The following is an 18,474-nucleotide window of genomic DNA, read 5'->3' as shown; positions in this document are numbered from 1 at the left end:
GAATAAGATGCTGGCTTTTGAGGAAAACGCCTCTGGTAAGATGGAGGAGGCCTATAACCTTTAGTGGTGGAAGGCTTTGGCCTGATTATGGAAGCAAACGACTTCTCATGCTCAGATAAGTGCTTTGTAGCTGCCTCAATAGAGTCATCAAACAACTCATTGCCCTGGTCCATATCTACGGTGTGGAGCCAGGCCAGACGGCGCATCACCACCGAGAATGCAGTGACTCTAGAGGACATTTCAAATGCATCATATGCAGCTTGAACCATATGCATGCGAAGTTGACCCAGAGTGTGATGCATGTGTTGGAACTCTGGAAGTCGATGTTGAGGAAGATACTTGAAAAAAAATCAGGCATGGCGTTGACCAAATGCTTCAGATAAGAAGTAAAGACAAAGTTATAGTTCAAAATTCGGTTTGTCATTATCGAATTTTGATACAGCCAATGACCAAACTTGTCCATTGTCCTGCCCTCTCGGCCAGGAGGGATGGTGGCATAAACTTTGGCAGGATTGGTTCTTTTTAAAGAAGACTCTACGAAAAGAGATTGATGGGATAATTGAGGCTTCTCAAATCACTTACAATGGACCATCTTATATTGAGATTCCATCTTTGCTGGCACAATGGGAAGGGAATATGGTGTATCAAGATTTCTTTTGAAATTTTGAGAATGCCATTCATGGGTAATTTGAGAGAATCCCTAGGAGGATGAGACATACCCAGTTCTTCCAAATACTCCTTAGAGTATTTTGAGTCAGATTCCAAAGTGATGTTAAGATCCTTACTCATTTGGCATAGAAATTTTGTAGAGGACACCAGATCTGAAGAGGTATGACCTCATTGAGGAGAAGGTGAATGAGAGCTCTTCGAGGTTCCTTTCACAGCAGAGAACGAAGGTGAAGCCTCTCTGGAGTATTGATACCTGAGATCTGAATCCATAGGCAAAGATGAAGACGAACACTCACTTCTGGAATGTGAAGAAGACCTCGACTGACGAGAATGGTAAGGCTCTGCAACAGATCTCCTCGACAAGAGTTGGTGGTCTCAAAGACTCTCAATGCCTCGATAAACAAGACTTGTCTTGAGAGGATGACCTGGGTTTCGAAAAATGCCTTGACACATGATGTGGGCTCAAATCACGGTCCGGTGATTGAGTCGGATCCAGCCTTGAAGATGAATGTCGAGGAGTCCTCGTCCTGTGCCTCGAAAAGGGCAACGCCTTATGTGAAGAGGTAGGATTGGATGTCGGAGAATGACGTCGAGACCCTGAAAAGGACTCAGCTCCTTGTGTAAAGTTATCTCAAGGCACTCTTAAGGACTCAACTACTTGTTTAGAGTGTATAGAATGATCTCGAGGCACTCTCAAGGACTCGACTCCTTGTATTACTGCTGAGCGCTCAGGCTGGACTGCAGGAAGCAGAGTTGAGGCAGGAGACAATTTGGCAAGCATGTTACCAAACTCCTGATGCAGAATAGTTTCCAACATATTCTGCAAAGCTGACACCGAGACCACTGCATCTGGTACAACTGGTGTGGCTATGGACTCCGAAGATGACCTCAAAGAAGAGTGTTGCCTTGATTTTGAAGCCCAGCTGCCATGTTGAGGACCAGTTTTCTAACTTGATCAGATCCTGCGTCACGGATGGTATGGCGCAGGATCTGATCAAGTTGGAAAACTGGTCCTCGACAGGGCAGCTGGGCTTCAACGCAAAGAAGTGTAAGGTGATGCATCTCGGCAGCAGAAATCCATGCAGAACATACACCTTGAATGGAGAAACACTAGCTACAACCTCAGAAGAACGGGACTTGGGAGTAATCATCAGTGCAGACATGAAGGCTGCCAAACAAGTAGAGAAGACCTCATCCAAGGCAAGGCGGATGATGGGATGTATCAACAGAAGCTTCGTCAGCCGTAAACCTGAAGTCATAATGCCACTGTACAGAACCATGGTGAGACCTCATCTGGAGTACTGTGTGCAATTCTGGAGGCCACATTACCGTAAAGATGTACTTCGAGCTGAGTCAGTCCAGCGAATGGCCACTAGGATGGTCTCCGGACTCAAGGGTCTCTCATACGAGGAAAGGCTGAGCAAGTTACAGCTCTACTCTCTAGAGGAGCACAGGGAGAGGGGTGACATGATTGAGACATTTAAGTACGTCACAGGTCGTGTCGAGGTGGAAAACGACATATTCTTTCCTAGGGGACCTTCAGTCACAAGGGGGCACCCGCTCAAACTCAGAGGAGGGAGATTTGGTGGTGACACCAGGAAGTATTTCTTTACAGAAAGGGTGGTGGATCACTGGAACAAACTACCGGTGCAGGTGATCGAGGCCACTAGCGTGCTCGACTTTAAGAATAAATGGGACATCCACGTGGGATCTCTACGTGGGTCGAGCAGCACTCTGACTTAATGGGGTGGGACAGTAGAGTGGGCAGACTTGATGGGCTATAGCCCTTTTCTGCCGTCATCTTTCTATGTTTCTATGATTTTGAGACACATTTCCTGGGTAGCCTTGGACCCACCGGTTCTAAGGGTGGCATGTCTGCAGGGGTTGGCTTAGCTATCTTATCTGACAGAAACACTGAGGATAACGGATGTCTCGGGAGAAGATTTAGCTAATTTCCCCGAAGACTTCCCCATCGAGGAAGGTTTGAGCGAGGTCGAGGTTGAAGTAGAGAGCTGCACGGGAACGGGGACGACGGGAATCCCGCGGGTTCCCCCTTCAGGTCATGGAGATCCCGAGGGGACGCCCCCTAGGGTCGCGGGGATCTTGTGGGGACACCTTCGAGGGTCACGGGGTTCCTGCGGGGCTGGATGTACTCAGTCGCGCGGCTCTTCTTCTCTCTACCTGCTCTGCTTGCAGCACAGAACCGAACGGAAGTCTTCCCGACGTCAGCGCTTACGTCGGAGGGGAGGGAGGACTTAAACAAAGCCCTCCCTCCCTCCGACGTCAGCGCTGACGTCGGGAAGACTTCCATTCGGCTCTGTGCTGCAGACAGGGCAAGTAAGGAGAAGGAGAGTAGCCTTGCGGTTCGAGTGAGTGGCTACCAAGGGAGGGGGGCGGTCCGCCCCAGTTGCAGCACAGCCGGCCAGGTCCCCTTACTTTTGTAGCACTTCCCCGACTGACTGACAATAGCCCCGGTCCGACAATCCTCCCTGCCCTGTAGCCGCAAATCTAAATTACCTTCTTACAGCAGCTGTAAGAAGGTAATTTAGATTCGCGGTTAAGGGCAGGGAGGTTTGTCGGACCGGGGCTGTTGTCGATCGGTCGGTCGGTCGGGGAAGCGCCACAAAAGTAAGGGGACCTGGCTGGCTGTGCTGCACCCGGGGCGGTAGAGAAGGAGGGGGGAGAAGGATGCTGAAAGCACTGAAGACGAAGGGGTGGAGAATGACGCTGAAAGGCCATGGGGAAGACGGGAAGGGGGGGGAAGGACTCTGAAAGCACTTGTGGAAGACAGAGGGGGGAGAAGGATGCTGAAAGCACATGGGGAAGACAAAGGGGTGGAGAAGGACGCTGAAAGGACATGGGGAAGACGGGGGGGTAGTGGAGAAGGACGCTGAAAGGCCATGGGGAAGACAGAGAGTGAGAAGGACGCTGAAAGGACATGGGGAAGCAGAGGGGGGAGAAGGACACTGAAAGCACATGTGGAAGACAGAGGGGGGAGAAGAACGCTGACAGGACATGGGGAAGATGGGGGGAGAAGGACGCTGAAAGGAAATGGGGAAGAGAGAGTGGGGAGAAGACGCTGGCAGGGAAGAAGACAGAGATACCAGACTATGGGGGGAGTGGAGAGAAGAAGATGGGTGCCAGACCAATTTGGAAGGGGGAAGAAAGGGAGAGGCACAGTAACAGAGCAAATGGAAGATGCAGAAGGAAGAGAGACAGTGGATGGAAGGAATTGAATGAGAACATGACGAAAGCAGAAATCAGGCAACAAAGGTAGGAAAAGAATTCTATTTCTTTTTTTTTTTGCTTCAGGATAAAGTAGTATATTAGTTGTGTTGATAAAAATTTATAAACATTAGAGGCTCTGGTAGAAACCCGTTTAAAAGTATGTATTCTTCCCAATTAATATTTTCAAATTAATAAAGTCTTTTTGCTTATTTGTAAATGGGTTTCTACCAGAGCCTTTAATTCAGTAGCATAATTAAATGAAATAACTATTTCAAAAGTTTATAGGGACGGGCGGGGACGGAGGGGATTCCTCATGGGGACGGGTGGGGACGGAGGGGATTCCTCACGGGGACGGGTGGGGACGGAGGGATTCCTCACGGGGACGGGTGGGGATGGGTGGGACTTTGGCGGGGACGGGTGGGATTTCTGTCCCTGCGCAACTCTCTAGGTTGAAGGTTTTGGCCCTGTAGAAGACTTTGATGGAGTCGAGGCCGAGGTCGGAATCGGGGTCAAGGCCTTAGGTAAAGGCAGATCCATTCCCCCCAAATATTTTTTCAATATGAACTCGACGATGTTTAAGGGCTCGATTTTGAAGTGTAGCACAGCGGGCGCATGATTCCGGATGATGGTCAGGTCCTAAATATTGTACACACCACTTATGTGGGTCAGTGATGGAGATCGCGCGTTGACACTGGCTACATTTCTTGAACCCTGTGACCGGTCGAGACATGGAATGAAATATAGCCACGGTAAAATTGAAGCCCACTGGCTGAGGCCGCGGAGTAGGCCCTGCTATGACACGATCGAAAAAAACAAAGAAAACTTAACTTTAAAAAAAAATCAAATGCGCAAATAACACAGCGACTCTGTAAAGAAAATACACGAGCCGCGGTGAGAGAAGGCATGAGTTTAGAACTAACTCTCAAGCAGAACCTTGAAACGAGGGCTTCTTGGCTCCGCGGAAAACTTAGAACTGAGGAGATGCTGAGGAGAAGCGTGCCCTACGTTGGGCGGGAACGCATTTGCGCATGCGTGGTGCGGCAGTTGCAAACTTTCTGAAAATTCTTCAAGCAAGTCTGCTTGTGAAGCTGTCTGCACCGGGGCTCCGTGGTTGACGTCATCTATATGTTGAGAATATGCTGCCTGCTTGTCCTGGGATAATGCGCTTTACAAAGGAATTACTCAAAAGGAGCTAAGGTGCTTACAAATTTTTCAGGACATCTCTATAAAGATTATTAAGAATGCAAAAAAATTTGATCACGTCACTCCACTTTTAATCAAAGCCCACTGGTTGCCAGTGACACACAGAATTACATATAAAATTCTACTATTAACATTTAAAACATGCAATACAAATCTTCCAGAATTCTTAAACAGACTTCTGATTCCTTACTCCCAGGCCAGAACCTTGAGATCTAATGCCCAACACCTCCTACATATCCCATTTTTACGACAGCTTAGCACGCATTATCAATCTTCTCCATTACAGCTCCCACGCTCTGGAATGCTATGCCAGCAGATTTATGAGACGAACCATCCTTGGAACAATTCAAAACAAAATTGAAAACATTTTTATTTAAAGACGCTTTTGAGCTTTAATTCTACACCCTTTCTCTTTTTTTTTCATCTTTCATGATTAATATTTACAGAAAGGACCCCTCCAATTGTTCTTCCCCTTATTGTCTCTCTTTCCTATAAGCTATGTAGTTCTAGCCCTCTACCCTGTTTATGTTTTTTATGATTGTCTAATAAAGCCTTGGTGTCCTGTACATCATCATTGCAGTTTTTGTTTTTTGTTTTAGTCCATGTCCCCAAGTTTTTGACTTTTTAATGTAGACATATTTATCCCTCTTAGAAATCATAAAGGCGGAATATCAAATTTTTAATAAAACTTGAAGTGAGCTTTCAATGCAATCAGCAGCGGCTTACCACAGACCACATATGAATTGGCCATCTTAATCCATCTGGAAATTGAGGCTTTAGATGCCAGCCTCCATTTCTTGGCATGCCTGGTTAGAACATAGAGATGATCTGAGAAGTGAAACTCATTGGCAACTTTGAGGTACCAGAAGAGAGCACTTGCTTGACATCAAGCAAGTGCAACGCCCTCTCCTTTTTCTTCGACCCCATTGGGTGGAAGATGGGCAAGCAGACGTCCTGATTAATGTGGAAGTCCGAGACAACTTTTGGCAAGAAGGACGGAACCATGTGTCAAGAGAGTCCTGCTTCCATAAGTTTGAGGAACAACTCCCTGCAAGAAAGATCTTTCAACTCGGAGAATCGTCTTGCCGACATAATCATCACCAAGAACACAGTTTTGCCATTAAGATCCTGAAGGGAAGCCTTCCGTAAGGGCTCGTAAGGAGATCTTCTGAGAATCTGCAATACGGTATTAAGATTCCAGGAAGGGAAAGGGGGATGTACCGAAGAGCCCCTTTAATGAACAGGGCGACATCTGGGTGAGTGGCCAAGGAGTCTCTGTCCCTCAGCGTTTGGAAACAGAAAAGGTCTGTAATCTGTACTTTCAGTGATCCAACTGACAGACCCTGGGACTATAGCAGTCTCTGTGTTGATATGAGTTGAGTTTTTTTCTTTGAGACCTATGATGATCATGAGCATGCTTAGTAACAGCTGATGCTGGTGAATTGCTCCTCGATGGTATGTGAAGTCTCTTTTTTCTCCACTTATTTGTGTGGGAGCTGTGATAGGTCACGGCCAAGTTGGCTTCCCTCTCCCCCCGACAGAAGAGAGCAGCATATTTTGTGTAAGTTTTTATTTCAACTACCTCAATAATGGCTGGATAAATATAATATGAGGGCATGCTAGGAAGATAAAACTCCTTGATGAAATCAAGGACTGCTTTATGGTGCAGCTGGGTCAGGAACTGACAAGATATGAAGCAATTCTAGACCTAGTTCTTAGTGGAGTGCATGAACTGGTGTGGGAGATAATGGTGCTGGGGCCACTTGATAACAGTGATCATAACATGATCAGATTTGATATAATCCCAGGACAAGTTCACACTGGAAATCCAATCCAATAGCACTGAACTTTAAAAAAGGAGACTACGATAATATGAGAATGGTAAAAAAGAAACTTAGAGGAGTAGCTGCAAAGATCAAAAATTTACATTAGGCGTGGATGCTATTTGATAATAGCATCCTAGAGGCCCAGACAAGATATATTCCATGTATTAAAAAAGGAGGAAGGAAGACCAAAGGGCAGCGTGGTTAACGAATGAGCTGAAGGAAGAAATTAGAGCTAAAAGAAGATCCTTCAGAAAGTGGAAGAAAAATCCGACTGAAAATAATTGTAAACACCACAAGGAATGGCAAGTCAAATGCAAGGCTAATAAGGAAGGCAGAGAGACTTTGAAAAGAAGATTGTACATGAAGCAAAAACACACAATAAAATCTTTTTTAGGTATATTAAAATTAAGAAGCCAGGAAGAGAATAAGTTGGACCACTAAATGACAGAGAGGTAAAAAGGTCTCGCAGGGAAGACAAGGCCATAGTGGAGAGATTAAATTAATTCTTTGCTTTGGTCTTTACTGAGAAAGATGTGGGGAAGTTACCAGTGCCAGAAATGGTATTCAATTCTGATGAACCAGAGAAATTCAATCTTTGTAACACTGGAAGATGTAATGGGTCAATCTGACAAATTGAACAGTAGCAAATCGCTCGGACCAGATGGTATACATCCCAGAATGCTGATAGAATTGATAAATGAATCTGCAGAACTATTGTTGGTAATTTTTCTTTAAAATTCAGCATAGTACCGTAAGACTGGAGGTTGCCAACATGATGCTAATTTTTTAAAAAGGTTCCGGAGGTGATCTAGGAAATTATAGACTGGCGAATCTGATGTTGGTGCCAGGCAAATTGGTAGAGATAATTATAAAGAACAAAATGACAGGACATGAGGAAGCATGGATTAATGAGAGAAAGCCAACATGGATTTAGTCAAGGGAAATCTTGCCTCACCAATCTACTGCATTTCTTTGAAAGGGGGAAAGAACATATGGATAAAGGTGAGCTGGTATTTGGATTTTCAAAAGGCATTTGACAAAGTATCTCTTGAAAGACTTCTGAGGAAATTAGAACGTCATGGCATAGGAGGTAATGTCCTATTATAGTAACGTAGTAAGTGATGGCAGATAAAAACCATCCAGTCTGCCCATTAGTTATACCCATTACAAATACATGATTAAATTAACTTGTTTCTTCTTTGATATTTCAGGATCATAGATTGTGAAATCCTGATATTGTCTTAGATTCAAAATGCTGAAGTTGCTGTCCAAGCTCATTCAAGCCTATCCAACCATCCTGTTTGTAGGATATCTACTATAAAGTCTGGCCAGTAACATCCTCATGTTCCAAGTTACTGGAGTTCCCATTGATGCCCTCCCCAGCCCTTCCTACACCAAATCACCACATTTGGGACAAAGACCGTGCAATTCTGTCCAGTACCAGCCTTAGTTATTTAATTTACATCCTTTGTTTTCTAATTAGAGATTCTCTATGTTTATCCCACACTTATTTGAATTCCTTCACCACCACTTCCCTCGGGAAGGCATTCAAGGCATCTACCACCCTCTCCGTGAAAAAGAATTTCCTAACATTGCTCCTTAGTCTTTCTCCCTGCAACCTCAAATTATGCCCTCTAATTTTACCATTTTCTCTCCTCAAGAATAGATTTGATTCTATATTAATACCTTTCAAGTATTTAAACGTCTGTATCATATCTCCCCCGTCTCTCCTCTCCTCCAGAATATACATATTTAGGTCTTCCAGTCTCCTCTCATACTTCTTTTGGTTCAAACCCCTTACCATCTTCGTTGCTTTCCTCTGGACCACTTCAAGTCTTTTTATATTCTTCATCTCTAAAACTGAACACAATACTCCAAGTGCGGCCTCACCAATGACCTATATAGGGGCTTCAACACCTCCCTTCTTCTGCTGGTTATTCCTCTTTCTATACAGCCTAGCATACTTCTGGTTACAAAAACGCTGTGGAGAAGATGATGTTCAAGATGCAGGCTTTATTAAAAGAACAGTTCAATAGTCCACATGAAATATGCCTAGGACACTGGGCTTGATGGACCTTCGGTCTATCCCAGTATGGCAATTATTATGTTCTTATGGCATAAATAAGTATAAGGCAAGTTTCAATTGAAAGGAAAATCCAGAGTAAGATGACATAAAATGAGGTTAAGATGTGATAGGCTCAGGAATAATCTAAAGAAATACTTTTTTACAAAATGGGTGGTAGATGCATGGAATAGTCTTCTGATAGAGGTGATGGAGAAAGACTGTGTCTGAATTCAAGAAAATGTGGGACAGACACATTAGGGAAAAGAGGAGATAGTAGATGCTGTTGATGGGCAGACTGGATGGCTTATTTGGCCTTTATCTGCCAAAATTTGCAAGAGAAACAGAGGAACCCATTGAGGATGATTAGAAGAACAGAGGACAAAAGTGAAGAGAAAATTGGTCAAATGATAGAGGACATAATTTCTTCTTCAGATGTAAAAGGGAAAGGTGAATAAACAAAATGGGTGTAGATAAGGCAAAAGAAAAAAATTGGGATTTGTGAAGAAGAGGAGCAAAGGGCAGAAAATGTAAAGAACATAAGAATTGCCACTACTGGGTCAGACCAGTGGTCCATCGTGCCCAGCAGTCCGCTCATGCGATGGCCCTTAGGTCAAAGGCCAGGTAAGGCTAGACTCAGGGCACTGGTCTTTGGCCTAAGGGCCGCTGCATGAGTGGACTGCTGGGCACGATGGACCACTGGTCTGACCCAGCAGCGGCAATTCTCATGTTCTTTAAATTTTCTGCCCTTTGCTCCTCCTCTTCACAAATCCCAATTTCTTCTTTTGCCTTATCTACACTCATTTTGTTTATTCACCTTTCCCTTTTACATCTGAAGAAGAAATTATGTCCTCTATCATTTGACCAATTTTCTCTTCACTTTTGTCCTCTATTCTTCTAATCATCCTCAATGGGTTCCTCTGTCTCTCTCTGTTTTTTTATTGTATTTTGGAACATTTAATTCTTTATTCTTACAATTTCTGTTGCCTTCTTAGGAAACTGTATTGATATCTTTCTCTTTTTACCTTTTATTAACTTGTCTGACACAAAGATTTACAGTATTAATTTTTTCCCTCCCTTTTGCTGCCAATCATTACACTTTATACATTTATTCACAGACACCTAAGTAATGCTTCTTCAGCACTACCACACAATCCTCTTGAAGTCAACCCTCCTATATTATAAGAATCTGACTTAGTATGTTTCAGCTCAGGTCAGAGTTGAATACTGATCAACACTGTACAGCAGGGATGTCCAATGTCGGTCCTCGAGGGCCGCAGTCCAGTCGGATTTTCAGGATTTCCCCAATGAATATACATGAGGTCTATTTGCATGCACTGCTTTCATTGTATGCTAATAGATCTCATGCATATTCATTGGGGAAATCCTGAAAACCCGACTGGATTGCGGCCCTCGAGGACCGACATTGGACACCCCTGCTGTACAGTGATCACTAGACTTTAGATTTTCCCTTACCACAGTTGATGACAATATTCATTTGTCAATACCAGATCCATGTGGCTTCCCCTCGAGCAGGCTCTTCTGCTAGCAGACTAAGGAAGCCTCAACCAGGACTTTTCCACTCTTAGCAGTTATTGTCATTATTTTATTCATTATGATTTATTTTTATTGAGTGTGATATGGTTTAACTGATATGATTGGGAGGGAATGTCTAGTTTTGCATTGTGGCTTATTACTTCCCTGGTGAGAGTAGGGGACCAGACAGATACCTGCATTAGGAGCTTTCATTAATATATCATAAAAATACAGCACCTATATTTTTTGCTATAAACCATTTTGGGTCCCTGTTTTGAGGAATGACTAGAACGGTTTGCATTTCAGCTACCTATGGTAAAACCTTCTGCTTTGCATACCATCTTGGTGATGTCTCTTACCATATATGAATCCAACTCTTTTCCCCATCCAGATCTGCATAATACACCCAGCTTTATAGATTTTTTTCTGTTCCCCTCCCCAGGGCAATTTGTACCAATTCAGCTTTTCCCCCTCTTCCTTTATTTCAGTGGTTACTACTCAATGTTCCCTCTAAGGATTGATGAGGTGTGTGCAAAAAAAAATATGCATGAGCGACAAGTTACATATTCCACAAATTTATGAGCAGGCACGGAGGACGCATTTGTAAACAAATGTAGTTTATCCTTGTACTCCTTATGTATTTTTAATCATCTATGGATATGTTTGTATGTTTATTGTTCAAATGGTTTTATTTATTTCCCAAAATTTATTTTTGTTATACACATTGAAAATATTTGATATTGCGTTTAAATCAAAATCTCAATAAACTTGAAACTTGAAATGAGTGCCCATGAGATTGTGGGAGGGTTAAATACTCAAAACTTAGAAGAATAACAATTTACTTAAAGTTTTTGCTTCTCCAGCTTTCTGGTATCTTTACATAATGCAGTGGTGTACCTAGCATATGTAACACCCGGGGCCCATCATTTTTTGGCACCCCCCCCCATCTGTACGAAAAACATGATTTTTAGTAACAAGCCACACGTCACACGTCACCTAGGAAAAGGCAGCATCTTACATATTGCAGTGAACAGTACATCAATACACCCATTGTAAAACTAAACAAGCCAGACCAACACAGATCAATCCTACACCGTCAATCCTAACAGAAAACTATGTCTTTCGAACACACAGAACACACCTTCGCCTAGTATGGAATATGTAATCACAAACTAACCCCTCCCATAGACAAAGGTTAAATTGAACCAGCAAGAAGCTGGACTCTGCATACAATGCTTCACAGAAACAGTGACACATGTCTCCTAAAGCAATAAATAAATAGAAATTTTTTTCTACCTTTGTCTTCTGTGGTTTCTGCTTTCCTCATCTTCTTGTAACTCTCTTCCTTCCATCCACTGTCTGCCGTCTCTTTTCCCCTATATGGCATCTTCTCTCCTTCTATGCCCCTTCCAGAAACTGTATGCCTCCCCCTTCCATCTCTCCTTTCACCCCCATTGGTCTGGCATCTCTCTCCTCTCCTTCCCTCTCCCACACCTCTCCTCTGCAATCCCTTTCCCTTTTTTCCCTCATTTCCCTTTTCAATTTATTTTCTGCATCTGTCTAGATTATGTTCTTACTACTCTCTCATCAATGTTCTTTTTTACTGTCTACCTAAAGCTTGCCACCTCTTTCCCTCACCCCTCCAGTGTTTCCCTAACTCAATCCTTTTCTCCCCATCATGTGTCCTCCTTTTATTTATCCCCTCCTTCCATCATATACCCTCTTTCTCCAACCCTTCCATCTAGTACCTTCTCCTCTCTCTGTCCACTTATCATCCAGCATCTGCTCCCCTCTTTCTCTCCTCCCATTTCCTTCTGGCATTTGCTCCCTTATCTCTCCCATCTGCACTTCCATCCAGCATAGGTTCCCCACTACCATCCAATGTCTGCCCTTTCTCCCTCCATCCACCCCTCTTCAATCAGCATCTTCCCCCTTTCTTTCCCTCCAATATCCTTCCCCCTTATGTCTCTCTCCTTTCTCTGTACATCAATTCCATCAGCACCACCCTTCCATACCACCCTGCCCCCTTTCTTTCCCTCCACCACTCTTCCATTCCAGCAGTCTTGCTCCTTTCTCTCCCTTCATGCAGCAAGGTCCCGCGATGATTGTAGCTGCCTGCTGCCAATCCACCCCACTCTGACGTACTTGCTCTAGAGCGGACTCAGCAGCTGCATGCTGGAAGGGCCCACGATGACTCGTCTGCTGGCTCTGCTCTGGAAGAAGTAAGTTACGTTGGAGGGGGTGGGCCCGGCAGACACAGGGAGTTGCGGCAAAGTCCCGCAATGATTGTGTCTGCCGGGTCCACCCCCTCCGACGTAACTTACTTCTTCCAGAGCAGAGCCAGCAGACGAGTCATCGCGGGACTTCCCCACACCTGCTCCCCCAAAATTGCCATGCTTCGGTTCCTCTTTTTTCTTCCTCCCTCCCCCCGCAGGACCCTGCAGCACCATCAACTCTTACTCCCTCTAACGCCGGCCCTGCAGCTCCGGACTTCCCCGCACCTTCCCCCCCCCCCCCCCCCCCCCGATCGCTATTATTTTAAATGTTATAGCGGCGGCGCTGTATCCATCAATTTTCATTATATCTAATGCCCAAGTCTAGCTCTGTCTTGACAGCTTCCAGGTATGTGATTTTGATACAACTCTGAGTGCTTGCCTACGTGACTCTCCAAGACAATATCCCTTTCCCCTTGTTCTCGTTTACATGTTGTTCCCTTCTCATTTTTTCATTAACTTACATGCCATGCCTCAGTACATGCCGTTCCCAGTCAGAGCCATGTGTGAATGTTCTGCCACAGAATTCACACGGGTAACGCTTTTCAGGGATAGGAGGTTCAGGAGTTCTGCTGTGTGAAAATTCTACAATGGCTATAAAAGAAAAATAAAAATAAAGACGCATTCTTCAAGGGGAAAACAAAAGCAAAACACATAAAACATTTAACATGTCTGCCAAATAATTTCAAGGCACTCCATTGGCTAGATCTGTTTCAAATCAATCAGAGAGAACATATTCATTGGCCTAATAACACTTGAATCATATGCCGCTGACAAGTTAGTTCAGCAAATGTATTTATTCCAACATGACTTTAGAAATATAACTTCACTGGAGGCAGCAAACTTAACATAAGCAATCAGTTGTAAGCTGGACATTTTTTAACTGCTTTTTGACAGAATTTATGAAAACAATGTTGTCAACAGAAACATCTTTTGCAAAAACTTCTGGCAAGCAAAGATTATCCAAGCAAATCAATCCAAGGGCACTGGTCTCACAACAACTGTGACCACTGGTCTGATCTAGTATGCCTATTCTTACATTCTTATTCCAGATAGTTGTTTTTGAAGGAAATATTCAAACTACATTGGGACAAAATGTGCAAGTATTTTTACCTATAGACTTTGCAGCACACTTTAAAACCTGTCTTGGATACAAAGGATCCTAAACGGCGTCATAAGGCATCGGTAGGCACCCTACCGCTGCTTAACTTAATTGCTTTAATTGGCGCTGTAATTGACCACATCGTTTAACTGATTAAAAACTCGAAAAAGTATGCGTCGGGAGGCGTCTAGAGTGTAAGCACCATTAATGCATTTACAGCAGGATGCCTTACGGCGCTTTACTTCTAAGTGGGTGTGGTTAGGGACAGAGTGGGACTTAGGTGCCGTTAGGCATGATTCACTATAGAACTTAAGACACCTGCAATATAGGCCAGTAAAACAAGGACTGCGGAGTCAGAGTTGTGGAGTCGAAAGCAATTTTTGGGTTACTGGAGTTGGAGTCTGTGAAAATGTTTAGACTTTTAATAGAGTTAAATTGTATGTCATGCAGATATTATAATGCTTAAATTTCTTATTTCACAGATAACAGTTTATTGTTTATTTAAAATCTGCTATACTGCCTAGACAATACACAATTGATCTCAGCGGTTTACAATAAAATAAAAATGGAAAGTTGAAAAGAACTACAATGATAAGAGGACAGCACTCAGTCAAACTTAAAGCAGAAGTAGATAAGGAAAGAGCCAGAAGAGTCTAGGAGAAAAAGGGAGAAAAATAACACTAATCATGAGCCAGTCAAGCTTAAGTTGGCTCAAATTTTAATTTATATGCTTTGTTGAAAAGCCAAATTTTCAGCAAAACTTTGAAATTATTTAAAGATAGTTCACACCTCATATTGAGAGGAAGAAAATGGCAGATAAAGGTTAAATAGCCCATTCAGTCTGCCTATCCACTACATCTGCTATCTCCTCTATACCACCTATATAGGTACCGTACTTTACGGCACCCGTTGGTTCAACGACTTCAGCAGAGTCCAACGAACCTCCGCTGTCTCTAAACAAAACCAAATGCCAAGATAGCCCAACCATCTCATTTTTATTTATTTAAAAATTTATATACCGCATAAATACTAAGTGGTTTACAAAATTACATGCATACATATTAAAAATACTAAAACATGTTTCAACAGAACAAACACAATAAAACATTAACAGTCGCATTATTAAAACCTTTTTTCAAATTCATCCAACAAGATGGAAAGAAATCCCATAAAAACATTTACAGGATGGTAAGGCTTCAGCAGTAAATAGCATTAGGCATTAACAAATGATTTTATCTCCGACAATGTCCACCCTGGGTACTCGCCAGAAGCAGAACAGACACCAACCTAAGAGCTGTCACCTGAGATCGACCTCCTGGGTCACACAAACAACTCCTAGCTAAATGTGAGTAATGACAATCTGTAAAATCCGTTGAAGGAAAAAAAAAAAAAAAAAAAAAGCTAGCTGCAGCCACAACCCTAGCATGAATCCCCTTAAAGTTTTCTCATGAAAATCAGCACAATACAATTCAAATGACTTTGCTCCACCTACTCTTAGAATTAAAACGTTAAAACCACCATCCACTCATCCTTAAATAAACTGGTAGAATGGAAGTGTTAGTCTTATACTTCTGATTATGGACAGGATGGTCTGGAAGGGGCTATGCCAAATTCCTTTCAATCTCAATCATTAGCACTGTGTGACACCCCCAACCCTATTGACTAGTACCCCTTAAAACAATCTGATAGACTGTTCCATGGTATGCAATCAGGTAATCCCTAGCAACTGGGGCCATAGCCACCAAAACAACAAAACTCAGATGACACCACCCAAAACCAGAAACATTATAGGATCAAATTTGATTCCTATACCCACTCTAACTTCTCCAACCAAATTCCATCCAAGTGTCTTGTGTCTACCTAAACATATACTCTGTAAGAAACAAAGACACCTTACTACACACTGGCTAGATGAGTCTCAACCAGACTGTATTCCTTACGGAAACATAGCTCAAATTTGATGCGGATCCAGTAATAAAGAAATTATGTCCTCCAAGCTACAAACGTAATTACGCTATGCAGAAAGACCAAACATAGAAGAGGCTTAGCCATCATCACAAAATACAATTTCAAAGTGAAAAAACTAGAATCCCACTGCTCCCCAGCACTAGAACTACTAATTTGCCAACTAAGTGACCCATCGCTCAAAGATTACATTCTTTTCTGTCCACCCTGGGTACTCGCCAGAAGCAGAACAGACACCAACCTAAGAGCTGTCACCTGAGATCGACCTCCTGGGTCACACAAACAAACAAACAAGTGATGACTATCTATACGACATGATATTCAGGAATTCGATTTTCACTCCCTCCAACTTGATACTGGGAGACACCAACCTATATTTAGAGAGCTCATCACACCCTTAAGTTGAAGATCTGTCAACATATCTAACAACCCTAAACTACTCCCGACCACAACCCACCATGACCAATAACAAAGGGCGCCATCTAAATTTAGTGTCCTTTTCAAATTCCGCTAACTCACAACAACTTATAATCATAACAGAAGGTAACTGGACTCCCTTGCTATGGACATTTCCTCTATTCCTTCTCCTTAAATTGGGCAAATTCCAAGTAAAAACACAAAAAACCCCCAAACAACAACCCTTTCAAGAGGTAAAATAGACCCAATGAAATTCTGGGAAGAATTTGAAACCAACAGATGTGACGAAAACATCCCTTTTCTTTCCAAATGACTATCGACAAGCATGAAGATCCTGGATAAAATAGTACCTTATAGGAAGCGAACTAAGATCGCTAAGCAATCCAACCAATGGTTCGACTAAGAGTTACTCAGTCTGAAACAAGCTTGCAGAAAACAAGAATGTAAATGGAAACGAGACCCCTCTAAGTTAACAAAAACACTTTGGCATCAGGCAGTACATGTCTTATAAAGAGGCACTGAAGAATAAACGCAGAGAGACTACTATGCAGACAAGAAAGGACAAACATCTTTAAACACCAAAAACCTTTTTCAAACAGTAACAGATCTTACTGATGTGACAGACACCGCCACCAATACTGATTACCATCCTCCTGCTGCAGATCAACTGGAAGATCACTTCTGTTCAAAGATATCCAAAATTCGATCACAATTCCAAGTGGGAAACAAAAACATAGAAGACATAGGTAACCCGATATGGAAAGACAGGTGTCCCAGTGACAGAACTTGGACCAGCTTTGGAAAGCCTGACTAGAAAACATTTGACAAACTTTACAAAAAAATATGTGAAGTCCTTCTGTTTAATCCTCTAGCAGACTAGATGGACCATACTAGTCTTTATTTGCTGTCATCTACTATGTTTTACACCAAGGGTCTGTGATAATTTGATTAACAGATAGGGTCTAGGCATTAAAGCAAGGTAGATTCAATAATAGAAGTCAATGGAAAGAAAGAAATACATTCTGATAGAAAAGAACAATATGAGAACTGTGTTCCACCAGACCCCGGGGTCCGAGACGGTTTCATCCTTGAGTCAGCCTAGATCATGTTTTAAAGTCTAAATAAAATAAGCAGGTCTTCAACATAACTTTAAACAGGGAGAGCCCTCCATACGTATTGATTACATGTATTAACATATACCTTGTAATTCTCTTGAAAATCAATGCTGTGATAATATGCCAGTATCAAACTTTCTTTATTATTTTTATTAGATTCTTGATATGCTACATTTCTGTGGTACAACCAAAGTGGTTTTACACATTGCATACAGGTACTTTCTCTGGGTAGTGGACTCACAATCTAAACTTGATAGATGTTTCATGCTCTCTTAATCTTTTAACTGAGATTAAGAGGGCTGTTCAATATGAAAATGAGAAAACATTTCCTCTCACATTAATAAGGGCACTAAACAGGCCCGAGTCATTAAAAATAATTGCATGGATTGTCTCAATCAATTCCTTTCAGTGGAAATGAGACAGTAACATCTGCTCTGGGCATTAACTCCTAGCAACAATTATTCTTGGATACAAAAATCAACGAAACACCACACTGGTTCATTCTAAATTGTATAATCCGAGATACGTTATCTTGTAAGTCCTATTTATTCATTTAGATATGTTTACTGGAAAAGATAGATTAAGGCTAAAACCTTGTTTTCCACTATGCCCAATAGTGAACAATGTGCATAATAAAACTTCCTCTAATTAAGGACAGGCTATCTAGGAACTAGAGAATGACACGGGGAAAAAATCTGTCCCCGTCACCGCCTCGTCCCCGGCCCACCATCCTCTGCACCGCCCCGTCACCGCCGTTCCCTTCACCGCCCCGTCACCGCCATCCCTTTCACCGCCCCGTCACCGCCATCCCTTTCACCGCCCCGTCACCGCCACTGCCATCCCATTCACCGCCCCCGCTGCATCCATATAAGCCTTAGTACTGTAATATTTAGCTTATTCCTTTCTTATAAATCAAAGTTCCTGCTGCTGAACTAGAGAAAGAGATGTTCAGCTGGCAGGGCTTTGTTTATAAATTTTTATCAACACAACTAATATACTACTTTATCCTAAAGCAAAAAATAAATAAATAGAATTTTTTTTCTACCTTTGTTGTCTGGTTTCTGCTTTCCACATCTTC

At 42.7% G+C, this 18,474-nt stretch overlaps 1 protein-coding gene across 8 annotated transcripts in view; it reads right to left on the bottom strand.

Moving 5' to 3' along the window:
* Window positions 1-18,474, bottom strand: part of ZNF462 (zinc finger protein 462) — a 475,139-nt gene that overhangs the window by 15,322 nt on the left and 441,343 nt on the right. For all 8 annotated transcript variants that reach the window (XM_033918568.1, XM_033918594.1, XM_033918576.1 and 5 more), the window contains one exon: window positions 13,262-13,391. In XM_033918568.1, coding sequence (XP_033774459.1) covers window positions 13,262-13,391 — 130 coding nt within the window. The remainder of the gene's footprint in view (window positions 1-13,261; window positions 13,392-18,474) is intronic.

The sequence above is a fragment of the Geotrypetes seraphini genome, chromosome 1, assembly GCF_902459505.1.
Source record: "Geotrypetes seraphini chromosome 1, aGeoSer1.1, whole genome shotgun sequence".
Taxonomy (NCBI): Eukaryota; Metazoa; Chordata; class Amphibia; order Gymnophiona; family Dermophiidae; genus Geotrypetes; species Geotrypetes seraphini.
Note: the sequence above shows the minus strand (reverse complement) of the source record. Positions and strands in the feature narration are given on the sequence as shown.